At 46.5% G+C, this 20735-nt stretch overlaps 1 protein-coding gene across 6 annotated transcripts in view; it reads left to right on the top strand.

Moving 5' to 3' along the window:
• The window catches only part of ARHGAP24 (Rho GTPase activating protein 24), a 923793-nt gene that overhangs the window by 867789 nt on the left and 35269 nt on the right, over positions 1-20735 (top strand). For all 6 annotated transcript variants that reach the window (XM_075861028.1, XM_075861020.1, XM_075861033.1 and 3 more), the window contains one exon: positions 6426-6633. In XM_075861028.1, the coding sequence (XP_075717143.1) occupies positions 6426-6633 (208 nt within the window). The remainder of the gene's footprint in view (positions 1-6425; positions 6634-20735) is intronic.

Here is a 20735-nt window from a genome sequence, read left to right as displayed (position 1 = left end):
ACATGTCCTATTATCCCACGGACCCTTCACACGTTCCGTTGAAACAACGGCTGTGTGAACGGCCACATTGAATTACATAGGTCCGTGGGACGGCTGCTGTTTCAACGGCCATCCCACGGACGTTTGTGTAAATAAGGCCTAAGGCTTTATTCATTGAAACAGCCGCTGTGAAAAACTGCAGTGTAAATAAGGCCTAACTCCGTGAAAATTAGTTGATCGGCTGTGCCTGGGATTGCATGTAATTCCGCCTGAGCTGCAATCCCAGGCACAGCCGCTACGGAAGTGTATGGCGCTGTTCCTGGTAAACACTGAATAGACATCAGTGGGTGTGCCGTGATGACCTATCCTATGGATAGGTCATGGATAGGTCATCAATATAAAATGCCCGGTCAACCCCACATGAAGTCTGTTAAAGCCTGCACAGCTATGCCGTGTGCATGAGCCCTATTGCTAATCATTCTGTATCTTTACAGAAGGCAGACACGTGATTGGGGATATCTCGGCATGTTTCAGTTGTCAGAGCTATTATGAGTGTTCCTGTTAATGCTTAATCTTTCCTTTGCCCGGCCACTTGGTCATGAGATGCATATTACTATTTTCCGTTCAGCTGTAAGCACTTTTGCTACTTACGTATGCTGAAAGCTGTGGTTGAGCAGCAGAGTTGTGGGACTAGTTTCACGTTTAAAGAGCAGCTTCCCAGTCTGCTGAAATAAATGATGTGCGGGTATATGTCACAGCTTGAACCTCTAGAGATCTTTATTTCGTTGACTTCCGTGAATGACTTTTTAAAGTCAGACACTGAGTCAGGTTGACATCCCAGCCAGGAAAAAGCCTTCAAAATGTTCCTATTTCCAACCCTCGAAAAAGTATTTCTATAAGGTACAAGTGGGTTAAAGTAGATAGATCCACAATGCCCCATTTTGAAAATGCTAATTAATTTATATTATTATAGGCTATTACTTTTACTGTTCGAACTGCTATTGTTTCCTGAGAGGCTAGAGAGTTCCTTTCTAAAGTATTTGGGCAATGTCCATGGTCCCTATTAAGAATCAATAATCTAGCCACCAGCCATCTGACATCATTTACTATACAGTTTTGGAACTTTTTTAGGTATTGGTTTGCAATAGAGCAGAATGTTGTTTCAGCAGTTTACTTAGGTTGTAAGGTGTAGTTAAATACAAGTTTTATTTTAGCTCGTTAAAAGTTAAAAGGGGTTGTCCAGCTCTAAATAATATAAAATGATGGCCTATCCCAAGGATAGGCCATCAATATCTGATCGTTTGGGGTCCGACTCCCGTCACCGATCAGCTGTTTTGAAGGGGCCGGAGCGCTCGTACGAGTGCTGCTTCCCCTATATTTCCTTTACTACTCACTCTGTGAATCGCCAACACACTTGTAGCAGCGGTTCACAGTATTACAGCATTCTTCCATTGAAGGGAAGAGACTGTAAGGGCTTATTCAGACAAACGTGATATACGTCCAAGCAACGGTCGCACGGACCTATATTAGTCTATGGGGCCGTGCAGACTGACCGTGAGTTTCACGCAGCGTGTGTCCGCTGCGTAAAACTCACGACATGTCCTATATTTGTGCGTTGTTCGCGCATCACGCACCCATTGAAGTCAATGGGTGCGTGAAAATCACGCGCAGCACACAGAAGCACTTCCGTGTGACGCGCGTGATTCGCGCAACAGCAGTAAAACTATGAATGAAAACAGAAAAGCACCACGTGCTTTTCTGTTTACAAACATACAAAGAGTGTCATAATGATCGCGGCTGCTTGAAAATCATGCAGCCACGCATCATATGCTGCTGACACACAGAGCTGTTATGTACCTTTTGCGCTAGCAAAACGCCACGTTTTTTGCGCGCGCAAAACGCACACGCTCGTGTGAATCCGGCCTAATACTGTGAACCACCGCTACAAGTGTGTCCGCGATTCACAATGTGAACAGTAAAGGAAATGAAGAGGAAGCAGCACTCCGGCCCCTTCAAAACAGCTGATCGGCGGGGTGGCGGGAAATGGACCCCGACTGATCATATGGCCTATCCTGAGAAAAAGCCATCAATTTTTACAACTGGACAACCCCTTTAAGGGTCAGTTCACACAGTGTCTTGTGGTGACAATTTTGATGCGGGAAAACGCGTCAGAATTAGCACCAAGAAATGCCTTAGGCCTTATTCACACGACAGGGTCCGAGTGTCGGCCGATAAAAACGGCCGTTTTGAGCCGTTTTTCCTGGCCGTTTTGCATCCGATTTTCATCCATTCCGCTCCGGGCCGTGTTGCCGTTTTTAACGGCCGATTTTGACCCGTTTTGCATCCGTGTTTTCCCTGTCTGTTTTAAAATCGGACGAATTTCATTTGTAAATTTTTTGCCACACACTTCCCTCTGTAGATAATGCCACACACTGCCCTCTGTAGATACTACCACAGCCCCCCTGCTGGTAATGCCACACAGACCCCCTTGTATTTAGTGCCACACAGACCCCCCTGTAAGCGATGCCACACAGCCCCCTGTAGGTAATGCCACACAGTCCCCCTGTAAGCAATGCCACACAGCCCCTCTGTAGGTAATGCCACACAGCCCTCTGTAGGTAGTGCTACACAGAACCCTTGTACATAGTCACCCCCCATAGATGGCACCCCCCCTACTTTCCTGTAGGGGACGGCTCCAGGAGAAGTCCCTCACTTCACTGTCCATATATGGACAGTGAAGTGAGGGACTTCTCCTGGATCGGAATCCCCGGCCACCTCGCCGGGGAATCCGCTTCACAAGTCCCTGACGTCACTGTGTCCATTTATGGACAGTGAAGCCAGGGACTTCTCCTGGAGCGGAATCCCCGCCCGCATCGCCGGGGATTCCGCTTCAGAAGTCCCTGACGTCACTGTGTCCATATATGGACACAGTGAAGTCAGGGACTTCTGCTGGAGCGGAATCCCCAATCCCCGGCCACAGCGTTGCCGAAGCTGTGGCCGGGGATTGGGGATTCCGCTCCTACAGGGCGCAAAAAAATACCCTCCTACTCCTCACATGCACTTCACACTGTGAGGAGGAGAAGGAGAGAGAGCGAGTGAGGGAAGACACGGCCATCACTTGGAGCACATTCAAGTGATGGCCGTGTATTACCCGGCCCCATAGACTTCTATGGGAGCCGGGTGGCCGAGAGAACGGCCGAAAATAGGGCATGCTCCATTTTTTGACGGCCGGGTTTCCCGGGCCGTCAAAAAATCGGCCTTGTGAATTAGAATTAGGGGTCTATTGTTCCTACTGCAGCCGCGTGACGGCCACTTTTTGAACGGCCGTCATACGACCGGGAAATCCTGTCATGTGCATAAGGGCTTAAATCGGCCCACATTGATTTCTCTTTTCCGGCTGGCTTTTGGCCGCTCGTGGAAAAAAAAAGCGGCATGCTCTTTCTTCAAGCGGTTTCCGTCTCTGCCCCCCAATGAATGGGAGGCAGAAAAAACCTGCGGCGCTCATTTTGAGCATTTTTCTGCGGCGGTTTTTGCCTGTGATTTTTGCATTAGCAACAAAAAAAAAAACGTGGGCAACAAAAGGCTACAAAAATGCAAAAAAAAAAATTTCCGAACTATTTAGAATCTGCCTCAAAATTCCTAAACGAATTATGAGGCAGATTTTTTTTCCCTTCCAAAAAACTCTGTGTGAACCCTAAGGCCCTGTGCACACTGAGTTTTTTGCAGGCAGGAAAAATCTGCCTTAGGCTCGGTTCACACGACCTATTTTCAGATGTAAACGAGGCGTATTATGCCTCGTTTTACGTCTGAAAATAGGGCTACAATACGTGGGCAAACATCTGCCCATTCATTTGAATGGGTTTGCCGACGTACTGTGCAGACAACCTGTCATTTACGCGTCGTCGTTTGACAGCTGTCAAACGACGACGCGTAAAAATACAGCCTTGTCAAAAGAAGTGCAGGACACTTCTTTCAGACGTAATTTGAGCCGTTCTTCATTGAAGTCAATGAAGCACAGCTCAAAATTTACGGCTGTCAGAGAAGCCTCACAAAATGTGAGGAGGAGCTTTTACGGCTGAAACGAGGCAGCTGTTTTCTCTTGAAAACAGTCTGTCTTTTCAGACGTAAAAGCCTGCTACCGTGTGCACATACCCTTAGAATTCCTTGAGGCATATTTTAAACGTCCTGCATGTATTTTTCCAATTTTTTCCATCCGTTTTTCGCCCGCGGACATTGAAGCTAATGCAAGGACCGAGAGCAAAACACGCAGCGGAAAATGCACAGAAACGAGCGCCGCAGGTTTTTTCTGCCTCCCGTCAATTTCAATGGGAGGTCAGAGGCGGAAACCGCAGCAAGGAAGGCCATGCCAAAAGCCACCCGGGGAAAAAAACGCCTCTGCCTCCCATTAAAATCAATGGGGGACAATTTCGGCCGTTTTTTTTGTGCTGATTCCGATGTCGTTTCTGCGTCAAAATCAGCGCCAAAAAAACTCTGTGCGAACTGACCCTAACAGTGATATCTATTAATAAGAAAAAAGCGTTTTGTGACATTATGATACTTCACATAATTCACTAGACTCATAAGGGCACACAGAGGTTGGGACCCCAGTAAAAAATTTAAAAAGGATGCCCCCTCCTGGTGAATGCTCATAGCGTTGCTAATCATGAGAGCAAGACGGATCACACACACAGTTTTAATGTAGTTTTTTTAGCCAAAGCCAGAAGTGGATCCAAAAGGAAGGAAAGGTATAAAGAAAGACTGAAGCATCTCCTTTCTTTTTGTGTCCACTTCTGTGTTTGGCTAAAAAAGCACTGAGCCAAAAACTGCCACAAAAAACTGCATCACAACTGTGTGTGTGATCCTGGCCTAAGGCCATATTCACACGGCAGTATTTTGCATCAGAATTTGTAAGTCAAAGCCAGGAGTGCATCTAAAATATTGAAAGATTATTATCTTCCATATACTAGATATATTGTCTTCCAAATACTGATGCAAAATACTGAACAAAATACTGCCGTGTGAAGGACGTTCAGCTTTGCAAGCTACAGTACTTTTTATTTTTTTGTATCATGTGGTAGTCCTTTCTATCTGCACTGTTGTACTCTCTGTGGGTTAGCGGGAAAAGCAAGTGGAGAACCAATTAGAGTGGAGGATCAGGATACCCACAGGTTTGTTTGTAGTCTGTAACCATGGCAACACATAGGTCTGCAAAAGAGCTATATTCACAGGTCAGTAGAATATTTTTAATCAAGACTATTCACAAATGTGCTGCAATAGAGAAAAAAAATTGTTGCGGACATACACCTTAAAGGAGTACTCCACATTGCTGCCCGGCTTCTACTGCACAATGAGGGTCTCTGATTTCAGTACTGCAAATAGGCAACATCAAATCTTCTGTCAATGAGGCTCTAGTTTCATGCCTTCAGTAAAAATGGATCTAGAGCTTAATTTAGAGGAGGATTGATGTTGACCTGGCTGTAGTATCAGAAAGACATATATTTCCATGTGTTAGGCCCCATGTACACGGCTGTAATTTTGATCCGCAATTACGAACCGTAATTTCCGATCAAAGTACGGACCCATTCATTTTTATTGCCCATGGACACCTTCCCGTATATATTTACGGGAAAGTGTTCGGGCTGTGGAAATGCTCCGCAAAAAATAGCACATGTCCTATTTTTTTATTTTACGAACCGTGCTCCCATACTTTATAAGGGAGCACGGCCCGCAAATGTGTGTGACTATCCGCGGACGGGAATTACGGCTACGGTCGTGTGCAGTGGGCCTTAGTATGTGGTTTATGGCTTACAAGGTCTCTGAGAACTTTATACTGACACTGACTGTCAAGAAGTAACCTTGCTATTTATGGAAATTTGAGTTCATCAAATAACTTTTAGGGTATGTGCACACACACTAATTATGTCCGTAATTGACGGACGTATTTCGGCCGGAAGTCCCGGACCGAACTCAGTGCAGGGAGCCGGGCTCCTAGCATCATACTTATGTACGATGCTAGGAGTCCCTGCCTCTCCGTGGAACTACTGTCCCGTACTGAAAACATGATTACAATACGGGACAGTTGTCCTGTCACTTCATGGCAGGTAAGAGCAGATTCCTAGGAAATCAACCTTTATTCCAATGCAATCACTGAATGCCTTCAAGTAGCAGTGTGTATAATGTTCTGGAGTCATCCGTTTTTAGATAACCTTGCAGCCGTATACATTAATAATGTAAAATCCTTGTAAAAACATTTTGGTTGGGATAATTATTTTTCTTCTTTTCAGAGTATGCTATTTCTATTCAATACATTAGATATTATAAAATATATATGTTTTAATTTCTAGCATATTTTTGGGTCCATACAATCTTTAATCCTGGAATTGTAACACATAATTCATATAAAGCTATGTACTTACATTTAATTTGATTTACTTCAATAAATCCAGGGATCTTTGGTCAGAAGCTTGAAGACACAGTACGGTATGAGAAGCGATATGGCGCTCGTCTGGCGCCGATGTTGGTGGAGCAGTGTGTGGACTTCATCCGACAGCGAGGGCTGAAAGAGGAAGGATTATTTCGACTACCTGGACAGGCTAACCTGGTGAAGGAATTACAAGATGCCTTCGATTGTGGGGAGAAGCCATCTTTCGACAGGTATCCTACCACTCAGTTTGAACACTAAATTACATACATGACAGATTTGCGTTTGCAGCAATACACCATTACACCATGAAATGTTATGGGGATTATCCCATTAGGACAGCCTATTTAAAAAAAACAGGGGCAAACACAGGGTTTTTAAAGGCGGTTTCCAAATGCTTTGATGCTCAAAATGGAGACAGCAAAATGCCCCTAATTATACAGACTTTGCCAACTTTCTACATAAATTACATCATACACTTTTACATGGACTCGTTTCGGGGTTAGTGATAGCATTCCTGTCATACTCCTAGTGGACTAGAGTGGTTTAGCAGTTACTACCGAATACCTCTAGTGGTCTAAGGTGGAGAAGGGATATTGATTATAGATTATATTTGGGTGTTATGGGTTAATATCTAATACCCCTGGAGGTCTATGGTTCTTTGTGTTTAACACTTAACCATTTATTAGAATTATATAATTATATCATATTATTCTATTGTTTCGGATGGTGCAGGGGTTATGGGTGGACTTGGACAGGAAAGTGCACCTATATTTAAATTTTTTGTAATAAATAGTTCCACAGTTCTGACAATTCTTTCTTTCTGCATTACCACTAGGGGGTGCTCACTACATAGAGATATTTACTGCTCTTATCTAACTCAATAATAAATTCATATGCAGTTTTTTCGTGAACAGTTCAGAGAGGGGTTTTCAGGCCCTAGAAAACCCCCTTAATTTTTCCCCTGTCTTTGATCAGCGGTTTGGCACAGGTCATAGTAGTCCCACTTTGCCAAACTTATGCTAGTGCCCAAAGTGTCAGACTGATAGTAAATCTTGACACTCTTAGCCTCTGTTCACAATAGCGCTGTTCTCCATTATGGCATATTTTATTGCACGAATAATGCAGTCTGCAGTGCTATTCTTGCCAATAAAAACCTGATGGACCCTAATGTAAGGCAATGGGGTCCATCAGGATACATTGGGATCCGTTTGATAACAGATCTGTCATGACTCTGTTTACATGACCCTTATGTGAACAGGACCTTAGGCTACATTCACACAAACGTGACCAATGTCGGACGTGAAAATCTGCCGTCTTTTCACTTCCGAGGTGCACACGTGCTGCACCTGTGCGGGACGTGTTATAACGCATCCCCCATAGACTAGAGTCTATTGAGGGATGCGTGAAGTGCTACAAAATAGGACATGTCCAACTTTTTTAACTGACCCTTCACATGCTCCTTTGAAACCACAATCGTGTGAACGACCCCATTGAAATACATGAGTCTGTGTGACGGTCGTTGTTTTAATGGCCATCACACCATGTGATACACGCTCGTCTGAATGAGCCCTTACTTGTTTTATACTTTCATGCTTCTCCCACTCTCTTTCATCTCCTTAGGCCTCATTCACACGGCAGGGTTTCCCGGCCGGGTGCCGGCCGTTCATAAATCGGCCGGCACCCGGCTGCATTAGCAATAATAGACCCCTAATGGGGCTATTCACACGACCGATTTTTTGACGGCCGGGAAAACCGCCCGTCAAAAAATAGGACATGCTCTATTTTCGCCCGGGTACCCGGCCGCCCGGCTCCCATAGAAGTCTATGGGGCCGGGTAATACCCGGCCATCACCGGGATGTGTCCCGAGTGACGGCCGGGTTTTCCGGCTCTTGCGCTCTATCTCCTCCTCCTCACAGCGCAGAGTGCATGTGAGGAGGAGGAGTTGATGCCATTCTGACGAATGGCATCGCTGTACACGGTGTGGCAGGGCCGGGGTGTACAGCAGGTGGAAGGGAGCGCTGCGCTGGCTCCCTTCTCCTGCTTGTTTTAAAAGCGCCCTGGCCCGGCGACACCTTTGATGGCGCCGCTAGCAGCTGCAGCAGCTGCTGCTGCTGCTACTACTGTAGCGACGCCACTATAGCAGAGCGGGGAGGTATCTCCCCGCTCTGCTATGTGCTAGCCGCACTTTAGCTCCTTGAAGGAGCGGAATCCCCGTGTGTTCGGGGATTCCGCTCCTGGACAGAGCGCTTGATGTCTCTGTCCATATCTGGGCAGTGACATCAGGGGAAATTCCTGAAGCGGAATCCCCGAACACATGGGGATTCCCCTTCAGGAGTTGCCGCTGATGTCACTGTCCGGATCGGCCCGGCACGGATGCATAACTTTATGCAAACCGGCCGGGCAGAATGGCCGATTTTACCGGCCGGCACTCGGGCTCGGACGCAACCCGGTCGTGTGAATCCCGCCTTAGCGATCTCTTTTTGATGAGATGCCATTGGACTGGCTTCACTGTATTGAAACATGACATAAATGTTGTAGACAACCATATTTTAGGCTACTACTACTCCCCCAGAGATCATCTGATCCTCTGACCTTTGTAACCAGCTGTTATCACTAAAGGGAACCGCTGAGTATATGCTCATTTAAAGGAGTATTCCAGCCTTTTACATTTTTCATCTATCCATTGGATAATATAAATATGATAGATCAGTGGGGTTCTGACCACTGAGACACCCACCGATCACCAGAACGGGGACTGCATTTCCCTGTTCCCTCCAGCTGCAAGACGGCGGATGGGAGGACTTTAAATGTAGTAGAGGACAAGCATGCACGTGTCACTCTATTCAAAGCCTGGGAGGCTGACGGAAAGAGCCGACCGCTGTGCTGGAATACCCCTTTAAACACTCCAGAATGCCCATTACAGAAATATACAAGACCAGTGGTGTTACTCATGGCAACCATTCTGATCCTATCTCCAGAAAAGACAGCTTGATCTATTTGCGTTCATGTTTAGAAGACGTCTCTCTTTATTTGGCAGAGGCAATTCTGCTTTATGTAGATGTAACATTGTGACATTCTGTACTGTGTAAACCTGTTGCCTTCATTATGCACGAGCCCCAGCAGCCGTCGATAGTAATAAAGACAATAAACGAGAAATTGTGAATCTGCTCCCAACCACGTTTTAATTAGTATCGAAATGAAAATGTTGACGCAGACAGATGGTCCTCCTCTCCATAATGTGCAGTCGTTGACTTCTGCCGTTGTCATGATATTGGGTTGTTATACACGAACAAAACAGAAGCTGTCCTTTTATTTACTATAAAAAAAAACAAAAAAAGCATTACTGTGACTAGCACATTTTGTTTATAACCAACCCCGAGAAAAATAACCTTTTAATGCCAGGCATTGTTGATCTTGCCAATTCCTAAATTCATTATCAAGTCACAACAGGATGAATTTATTTTTATACTGTGACTTGTGGTTCACTGAGTTAATTCACAAAATATGGCAAAAGCTAACATTGACGAGACGAGGATTCCAATAAATAATTGTCAATTAACTTATTAGACGGTAAATAAACAAGGTGTTCTATCTGCATGCCACGATATGACCAGTCATAATACTATGACATCAAGCTAGACTATTGACTGCCCTCGGTATTAAGAACAAGGGTATGTTCACACGTAGTCAACAAAAACGTCTGAAAATCCAGAGCTGTTTTCAAGGGAAAACAGACCCTGCTTTTCAGACGTTTTTTTACCAACTCGCATTTTTCGCGGCGTTTTCACGCCGTTTTCGCGGCGTTTTTTACGTCCGTTTTTGGAGCTGTTTTCATTGGAGTCTATGAGATAACAGCTCCAAAAACGTCCAAAGAAGTGTCCTGCACTTCTTTTGACGAGGCAGTATTTTTACGCGTCGTCGTTTGACAGCTGTCAAACGACGACTCGTAAATAACAGGTCGTCTGCACAGTACGTCGGCAAACCCATTCAAATGAATGGGCAGATGTTTGCCGACGTATTGTAGCCCTATTTTCAGACGTAAAACGAGGCAAAATACGCCTCGTATACGTCTGAAATTTGGCCGTGTGAACATACCCCAAGAAGTCAAATGAAGGCCATTGTATGCTAGTTTCATACTTCTAGTTAAGGCCCTTTTACACTGGGCGATCATCGGGCATTCAAGGGTTTATAGAACGCTTGTTCCCGATAATTGCCCTGTGTAAACAGGGCAGCGATCAGCAGATGAAAGAGCAAACGCCCGATCATCTGCTGATCGTATCATTTTAAGAAAGTGAAATATTATCGTTGTCGGCAGCACATCTCCCTGAGACGCGCTGCCCAGATGATAATAATGTATGGGGACGAGCGATCAGAGTAACGAGCGCTCATCCCTATACATAGCTCCTTGTGACAGGAGCAAACGAGCGCCGATCAACGAGCTGTCTCGTTGATCGGCGCTCGTTGCACCTGCCATAATTGGCCGGTGTAATAGGGCCTTTAGTTTGATACGTCAGATATAATTTTACATTATGGAGTTTGTAGGGTCTCATTCACACATTGCAGATGTGATCAGTATTTTTAATCAGTATTGTAATGCAGTATTGTAATGCATCCACTCCTGACATTGGCTTCAAAATACTAATGCAAAATACTGACCAAATCTGCAATGTGTGAATGAGGCCTGAGGGTATGTTCACACGGCTGAAAATAAACGCCCTCTAAAAACGGCTGAGAATATGGAGGCTAAACGCCTCCAAAAATCTGCCCATTGATTTCAATGGGAAAAACTGCATTTTGTTCCGACGGGGCGGTTTTTAAAAAAAACGCCTTGAAAAAAGAAGTGCATGTCACTTCTTGAGCAGTGTTTGGAGCCGTTTTTCATTGGTGTTTAGCGTATGAACATACCCTCAGAGTATACTAATACATTAATCCAGTGTTGCATAGAACATGTTTATTCTTAAAGGAGTTGTCCATTTTGCACAACCCATGTCCAGTGGCAACTTCTCCCAGCAACTAGATAACTGCAGGTGACGTTAGGCACTGGGTCTGCCAGAGGAAGAGCAGCTTTTTATTAAGACTCTGTGCTCTGGCTAATAGAGGAGATCCTGAGTAGAGACCCCTGTATTAACTCCAAATGCCCTAATAGGGCATACAAAATGGGGATCTCCAAAATGTGAAACCCCTTTACGGCATGAAGCCTAACCATTTCATAGCTTTCTTTATTGTATGGTTAACCCTTTACCGCTGCAGCCATTATACAGTTTTCCATTTTCGTACTTTTCTCCCCTCCATAACTTTTTATTTTTCCATCAATATAGCCGTATAAGGGTTTGTTTTTTGCTTGACGAGTTGAAGTTATTCACAGCACCTTTTATTGCATCATATAATGTATTGGAAAAATGGAAAATAAAACAGCGATACCTCCATTGTTTTTTGGGGTTTAGTTTTTACTGCATTTATCGTCAGTTGAAACGACATGTTAACTTTATTCTGCAGGTGAATACAATTACAGCGATACCAAATTGAAATAGTTTTTTTTTATGTTTTACTACTTTTACAAAAAAAAATTGAATCGTTAAAAAATAAATGTTGTGTGTTGCCATATTCTAAGAGCCATAACTTTTATATTTTTCCATAGATTGAGGTATGCTAGAGCTTGTTTTATTGCGGGATGAGCTGTCATTTTTATTGGTAACATTTTGGGGAACTCCGATCATGGGCGTTTAACCCCTTAGATGCCGAGATCAATAGCGACCCTGGAACCTAAGGAGTTTAACAGAGGGAGGGGGATCCAATCTGATCTCAAGTTTTCATAATAGCCGGTGGCCTAACAAAGGCCCCCAGGTCTGCCGAGCGTATGTGCCTATTGGCCGTGCCTAAGGCAGTACCCTAGTGTAAAGGAGAAAATCAAATGATATCTCTAGAACAGGGCACCGTAACCCCATCCTACCTTCTCTTGCTCTCGCTGCTCTCCAGCCACTCACTGACGAGGTGGTGGGGAGTATAAAAACAGACGAGGAAGTTGAGCTATTCTGTTTCCGGAACTTACATAGAAGTGAATGGGAGTTGCTGAGCTTGCACTGTACACTGTGGGTGGCAGCTGATTTATACACCTGACACCGTCTGCAATGGCCAGGATCACTAGGTTATGTGATAACTCATATCCCGGCCATTTAACCCCTCAGATGCCACTGTCAATAGCGAGAATCTGAAAGAGGAAAGGGGTGTCGAGCGGTTGCCATGGCAGCTAGAGGCCTAGTGAAGGCCTTTAGGTCTGCCTCATGTGTTTGGTTATTAAGCCCCGCCAGATACTCCAGTAATGAAAAAAACTGAAAAAAAACATACTGAAGGCTAAAATAGACTGTGTACTTATAGGGTCCATTTTTTTTAAACAAATTAACCATGACAATTTCATCTGGCAGAGAGTTCCATAGTCTCACTGCTCTTGGGCTACATTCACAATACAGGGAAAAATGGCCATCACACGACCGTTTTGAGAAGAATGTACTTCTATGGCTGTATTCACACAGCCGTTATTTTTAACGGCCTGTGAATACTAGCCGTCAAAAAATAGGACATGTCCTATTTTTGCCCATTTTCACCGCCAGACAGCCCCCATAGAACTCAATGGATCAGTTTTTAACGGCCGTTTTTCAGGAGTCAATCCTTGTGACTGCCGTTAAAAACTGATTCTGGCCCTCACAAGAGGATTTACCGGGAGCTCCTGACTTCACTGTCCATATATGGAAATTGAAGACAGGGGCTTCTCCTGGAGCGGAATCCCCGGCCAGACCGTTGTTAAAGCTCTGGCTGGGGATTCCGCTCCTGGAAAAACCCCTGGCATCACTATCCATAAATGGACAGTGACGTCAGGGAATCCTCCAGGAGAAGAATCCCCTGCCAGAGTGTCGGCAACGCTCTGGCTGGGGATTCCTTTCCTAGAGGGAGCCCCAATGGCGCTATGTACAGGGGTGTGTTGTAGCGATATCTGCAGGGTGGGGTTTGTGTGGCGCTATCTACAAGGGGGAAGGTATGCCCCTGTCTGCAGGGGGTGTGGTGATATATACAAGGAGGGTGCTATCTACAGGGGGGTGAGGGGCTATCTACAGGGGGTGTGTGGTGCTATCTACCGAAGTGTTTGTGGCACTATTTTGGGAAGTGTGTGGCGCTATCTTCAAGGGGGTGTGGCCCTATCCACATGGGCACTATATGGTCACTATCTAGAGGGGACACTATGGCACTATCTACATGAGTGTCACGGAGCGGGTTAGTGGACCCACTAGGCCGTACCGCCGCAGCGGGGAGGCAGCTGGCCAAACAACAGGACACCCCAGAAATACAATGTCCCGCACAAGGGTACCTGAATAGTCCAGATGGTGGCCGCAGCTCTGGCACAGATGAGATGGGTGCGGCAGATGGCGCCAAACATGGCGGATGACACAGGAGCCGCAAGTTGCGCAGACGTGGCAGATTCCTCCGGACGTGGCAGATAACACAGGACGTGGCAGATTCCTCTGGACGTGGCAGATGACACAGGACGTGACGGATTCCTCCAGACGTGGCAGATGACACAGGACGTGGCGGATTCCTCCAGACGTGGCAGACGACACAGGACGTGGCGGATTCCTCCAGACGTGGCAGATGACACAGGACGTGGCAGATGACACAGGACGTGGCAGATGACACAGGACGTGGCAGATTCCTCTGGACGTGGCAGATGACACAGGACGTGGCACGACTTGATACTAGGGCAAAGCACGGGAAACAGGAACGGGGAACAAGGTACGGGTAACAACAGGAACGGGAAACACTAAGGGACCATTTGCAAGACAGACTGGGAAAACTAACAACGCTCAGGCATCGAACTAGGAGGCTGGACCCCTCTTATAGCCCAGGGTACTCACGGGTCAAAGGTCATTCAAGATGTCCGGTGCGCGCACTGCCCCTTTAAGAGCGGGGACGAGCGTGCGCGCGCACCCTGCGGGCTCCGGTGGAGGTGAGTGGATGCGAGTGCTGGCGTCTCCTGAGGAGGAGGCTGGGGCCAGCGCTTGCCGACTCGTGGCTGCGGCTGTCAGCGGGAGGCTGGAGCTGACAGCCCGCAGCCACGGACATTACAATTGTCACTGTGTGCGGCCCTTTCTACATGGGCACTGTGGCACTATCTATGTGGGCACTTTGGCACTATCTACAGTGGGCACTGTGGCACTATGTGGGCACTGTGGCACTATCTTTGTGGGCACTGGCACCATCTTTGTGGGGACTATCTACAGTGGGCACTGTGGCACTATCTACAGGGGCATTGTGGCACTATCTACATGAGCACTGTAGTTTTTTCAGGGGATTTGGACAACAAATTAAATTGATCAGTTTCTTTGATGGCCATGAATAACGGATGGAAAACGGATGACAAACGGCCATTAAAAAGGGACAAATGGACTGGAAATGGATGAAAATTCGGAGACACACTGATTCAAAATGACCATAAAAAACTAATAGTTTTTAATGGCAATTTTTTTTCACTGTCGTGTAAATGTAGCGTTAAGTTCACACTAGCATTGTCTCTGGTTAAGGTCTCTTCCGTCAGAGGAAGAGATAACTGAAAATCCAAACAAAAAACATTGCTTCCATTTGAATTACCATTGATTTTGGTAATTCTTTTGCATTAGTTGGATTCTGTTTGCCTCTGTTTCACTAGGTTTCTGTTTTTTCACGGAAGCAAAAATGTAGTCTTCAGCACTTTTGCTTTGGTAAAAAAAAGGTGAACCTAGCGGAACGGAGGCAAACGGAATTCAACTGAAATAAAAGAATTCCCATTGAAATCAATGGTAGTTCAAACGAAAGCGATGCTTTCCATTAGTTTTTTCGGTTATCTCTTCCTCTGACGGAAGACAATGCTAGTGTGAACTTAGCCTGACAGTAAAGAATCCCCTTCTATGTTTGTGTAGAAACCTTTCTTCCTCTAGACATAGAGGATTCTCCCTTGTTATTATTAGGATATGTTCACACTGCCTATTTTCAGACGTAATTCGGGCGTTTTACGCCTTGAATTACGCCTGAAAAAACGCCCCTAATATGCCAACAAACATCTGTCCATTGGTTTCAATGGGAATTACGATGTTCTGTTCCCACGAGCCTTTATTTTATGCGTCGCTGTCAAAATACGGCGCGTAAAATGACGGCTCGTCAAAAGAAGTGCAGGACACTTCTTGGGACGTTTTTGGAGGCGTTTTTCATTGACTCCATTGAAAAACAGCTCCAAAAACGGCCGTAAAAAACGCTGCGAAAAACGTGAGTTGTTAAAAAAAACTTCTGAAAATCAGGAGCGGTTTTCGCCTGAAAACAGCTCTGTATTTTCAGACATTTTTGCTCACTGCGTATGAACATACCCTAACAGTCCTGGGTATCGATCTTATCATTCTCTTTCTCTTTTCCTTTTAACTCTTGCAAACATAATTGTGTTTTCCAATGATCTAAGATATAAGATTTATAGTTATACGCATATTTGAATGCAATGCAGTAGACACCCAATTTGTAGGAGACTGTAGAGCCAATCGCTTGCCACTAGGGTTTATTTCTTATAAGATGATTCACAAATAACAGACGGTATTAGACCTTATTGGAGATATGTCCTTTGTCTGCAATGATAGCAACAAAGATTACAATAACAATAAAAGTAGACATACACATATTCTGTGTGAATAGATCCTAAGGGGGAGTTCATGCAGAGTTTTTTTACGAGTTTTTTTACGCGGAAACCGCGTCGGAAAACACGCCAAAAAACCGCTGAAAATGCCTCCCATTGATTCCAATGGGAGGCGAAGGCGTTTTTTTTCCCGCGAGCGGAAAAACCGGCTCGCAGGAAAAAGAAGGGATGTGCCCTATCTTTGGGTGTTTACGCCTCTGACCTCCCATTGATATTAGGCTATGTTCACACGGAGTATTTTGGGGGAGGAATATCTGCCTCAAAATTCCGTTTGGAACTTTGAGGCAGATATTCCTCTCCCTGCACGCCCATTTTCGCGGCAATTTTCGCGCCGTTATTCGCCCGCGGCCATTAAGCGCCGCGGGCATAAAACAGCGAGAAATACGCTTTCTCCTGCCTCCCATTGAAGTCAATGGGAGGTCGGAGGCGGAAGCGCCCGAAGATAGGGCATGTCGCTTCTTTTTCCCGCGAGGCAGTTTTACTGCTCGCGGGAAAAAGACGCCGACGCCTCCCATTGAAATCAATGGGAGGCGTTCTCGGGCCGTTTCTGCCGAGTTTTGCGACGCGGTTTCCGCGTCAAAAAACTCGGCAAAATACCCCGTGTGAACATAGCCTTAATGGGAGGCAGAGAAAGCGTATTTCGCCGCGTTTCATGCCCGTGGCACTCAATGGACGCGGGCGAAAAACATTGCGAGAATCAGCGTGCAGGCAGAGGAAAATCTGCCTCAAAACCTAAAAATTTTGACACAGATTTTACTCCTACAAAAAACTCTGCGTGTTTGTATTACAGCAAGAATACATGAACCCTTCTAGAATGCAGAACTGTGACCGTACCAGTTAAAGAGCAATATCCACTTCCTCTACATGACTAGACTCATACCATGACACATCTTACCACATCAACCACCGCCCACCGTCTTTTGACGACAGGCGGTGAATATCCTTAGTCTACAGCGACGTCTTTTGGCGTCACTGTAGAAGAGGCTGATGAGCGCTCATCTAAGCAGTAGCTGTAACTAACAGAATACAGCTGGGGTTGGAAAACATTCAGACCCCAGCTGTTTAACCCTTTGATCGCCGCGTCGGAAACACAGTGACGTGATCAAACACTGGGGAATCCCTAAGCAGTCAGCCCTGGGGACCTACAAAGGACCCCAGGGCTGTCTGTTAAGTTTGCCTGCTCTTAGTGCACACTATGTGCTGCCCTAACAGCAGCCTGTGTTATATTGACACAGTATGATGTGTTAGCATACAGGAGTATATACATTACAAGTAAAAAATAAAGTTATAAATAAAGTTCTCTCTTAATGGGATTTAAAAAAAATGTAACAGAAAAAATAAATTAAAAAGAGTCCAAAAAATCATTATTTTGCATAAAATATATTTTAATATATTAGGTATCTAAATGACCGTAATAACCTGAAAAATTAATCTAACGGGTTATTTAGCGTGAAATGTGAACTGGATAAAAAATAAACCAGAAAAACGATATCGAGAATCGCTTTTTATTATATTCACGCGGTAAAAATATTTATTTTCTACTTCCAAACTATGAAAAAAATAATAAAATCTCTCCTGCATAAAACAAGGCCTCATACGGCCACGTCAATGAAAAAATAAAAAAGTTATGGCTGCTGTAATGCAGAGAGGTAAAAACGGAAAAATGGAGCATTAAGTCATTAAGACCTTTTCAGGCCCGGTCATTAAGGGGTTAATGAGCATCTGTCACTAGTTTATTAATTCCCTATCGCCTAACTAATCTAATAGTCGCTATGCTAATTTGGCCATAATTGCCAAATGGGAAGTTACTCTTTCTTTTCACTCTGGGTAGTGTAATGTTTTCTGCATGACGCTGTCCAATTATCATACATGTAATGTCCGTGGTCGCTGACCACGAACTCCTTCCATCCAGTCGACGCCCTTCTCTCAAGAGATGTCTGCACATACGGCTGTCCTGCCCCACAGTGACCACCAGAGTGCGCTCGCGAGCTCAGTCCAGACTTAAAAAGCCAGAGCACACGCATGTTGGTGATTGAGATAATTGCTCCAGAGCACCCTGGGCTATAAGAAAGTCCCAGCCCCATCCTCCCACGCCTAAGCTTTGTTGTTGTATTCCAAGTCTGTCTTGCAAATGGTCCCCTAGTGTTTCCTGCTCCCAGTCTTCCCTGTAACCTGTATCCTGATCTAGTGCCGTGCTTAGCTGTAGCTGTAGCCGTGCTGTGCTGTATACCACGCCTGTCCTGCTTCTCCACGCCTGACGTCAACCTGCTGCCTAGTTCCTGCCAAGCCTGCTTTGCTACTGTCCGAGCTGCCACAGGTACCCTATATAAACTATAGACTCTGACCTGCGCCCTGTTGGCCAGCTGCCATACCGCCAAGGCGGTATGGCCCATTGGGTCCACGAACCCTACGTGATAGTAAGCTCAGGCCCTGGACCCCGCTAGTCGATCCAAGACCATGACAATGTCACAAGAGATGCGGGCGGATATGCTAGACCTCCGGTCTCGACAGGACCAACTCCTCCAGGCTTTGAATATTCTCGCACGTCGGCAGGAGGCACGAGCTGTTGTTCCTCCTACTACACCTCCTGGCAGTGTTGATCCTCAGACTACAACTCCTGGCAGTGTCGACCCACGTTTATCATAGCGGTCCGGAAGTGGAAAAGAAAGAGATGCAGGCACCTGTCGTGGATTTTTGAACCACTTGAGCCTGTATACTAGGGCATTTTCGTCTGACGGCGCAAGGATCGCTTTCATCATCTCTCTCTCCTCACTGGCAAGGCTCTTGCATGGGCGAACCCTAACTGGGAGAGACAAGGACCAGAGCCCCGTGACTTCCAGGGCATCCTCCGGACTGTTCGCATGGTGTTTGAGGAGCCTGGACGGGTCTCATCTGCAGCGGCTTCCTTGATTAACCTACGCCAAGGAGACACCTCCGTTAGCGAGTACGCCATCCACTTCCGCACCCTGGCGGGAGAACTGATACGGAACAATGAGGCCCTGGTGGCTGCATTCTGGCATGGACTGTCTCCTAAAATTAAGGACGAACTTGCCGCTCGAGACCTGCCATCTACCCTGGATGACCTCATCCTTCTGTCCGCCCGAATTGATACTGATCCGAGAACGCCTCCAAGAGGCTCGTCGGGAGGGAGGCCTTCCTAGTCTGGTCCCTAATTTGCAGCAACCCCTGCTGTCCTCAGATGTCGATCCTCCTAAGGAGTCTCTGATGATGGACCACTGTGTCACGAAGGGTCTGTGGACCCACTGGGCCGTACCGCCTTGGCGGTAAGGCAGCTGGCCAACAGGGCACAGGTCTGAGTCTATGGTACCTGTGGCAGCACGGACAGCATCTTGGCAGGAACTAGGCAGCAGGTGGACGACAGGCATGGGTAGGCAGTCAAGTGTGGTATCCAGCACAGCACGACTATAGCAAGCACGGCACTAGATCGGGATACAGGAACAGGAACAGGAAACACTGGGAGCAGGAAACACTAGGGGACCAATTTGCATAGACAGACTAAGGAAACACAACAACGCTCAGGCATCGAACTAGGGGGCTGGTCCCCTCTTATAGTCCAGGGTACTCACGGGTCAAAGGTCGTCCATGAGGTCCGGTGCGCGCGCTGCCCCTTTAAGAGCGGGGTCGAGCGTGCGCACCCTACGGGATCCGGCAGAGGGGAGAAGATGCGAGCGCTGGCTACTCCTGAGGAGGAGGCTGGGGCCAGCGCTTGCTGACTCGTGGCTGCGACTGTCAGCGGGAGGTTGGACCTGACAGCCCGCAGCCACGGACATTACACAGTGTAAGCTATCCACCCAGTAGAGACAACGCAAACGCACTTCGGGACTCTGTCTATATTGTGGCCTCAGTGGCCATCTTGTGCGCCTGTGTCCCCAAAAATCCCAAAGCCTAGGGTTGCTAGGAGAGGCAACCTTGGGTAAGAAAGGACTTCTGTCTAAATTGTCCTTACCAGTGACTATAGTTTCCGGCGAGAGAACGCATCAGGTCTCTGCGTATCTGAACTCTGAATCCGCTGCTAATTTCATCCGTAGAGACCTGCTGGATCTTCTTCAATTACCCACCACCCCCCTGGAGAGGCCGTTGACGTTTGCATCAGTGAATGGACTACCTCTGACAGACCCAGTTATAGCTGTGACCAAGCCGCTGAGGCTCCAAGTGGGAGTTCTTCACTCTGAACTCCTGTCGTTAAATGTCCTATCCAAAGCCGTTAACCCTGTGTTGCTGGGCCTGCCTTGGCTCCGAATACATGCCCCAGTCCTGGACTGGAATTCCGGAGAGGTTCTCCAGTGGGGCCCTGAGTGTCAAAGCCGATGCCTGGTGCAGATTTGTTCGGCTCAGCCTTCGCTGCCTCGGTCATTGGCAGGATTGCCGGGTCATTATGCTGCTTTTTCGGACGTCTTCAGCAAGAGGGAGGCGGAGACATTGCCTCCACACCGGGCGTATGACTGCCCCATCGAGCTGACTCCTGGTGCATACTTTCCCCGTGGTAAGGTATATCCTTTCTCCTTGCCAGAGACTCTGTCCATGTCCGCCTATGTTAAAGAGAACTTGGAGGGAGGCTTCATACGGATGTCTTATTCCCTGGCAGGGGCCGAGTTCTTCTTCATCAAA

Source organism: Rhinoderma darwinii, chromosome 1 (genome assembly GCF_050947455.1).
Source record: "Rhinoderma darwinii isolate aRhiDar2 chromosome 1, aRhiDar2.hap1, whole genome shotgun sequence".
NCBI classification, from domain to species: Eukaryota; Metazoa; Chordata; class Amphibia; order Anura; family Rhinodermatidae; genus Rhinoderma; species Rhinoderma darwinii.
Note: the sequence above shows the minus strand (reverse complement) of the source record. Positions and strands in the feature narration are given on the sequence as shown.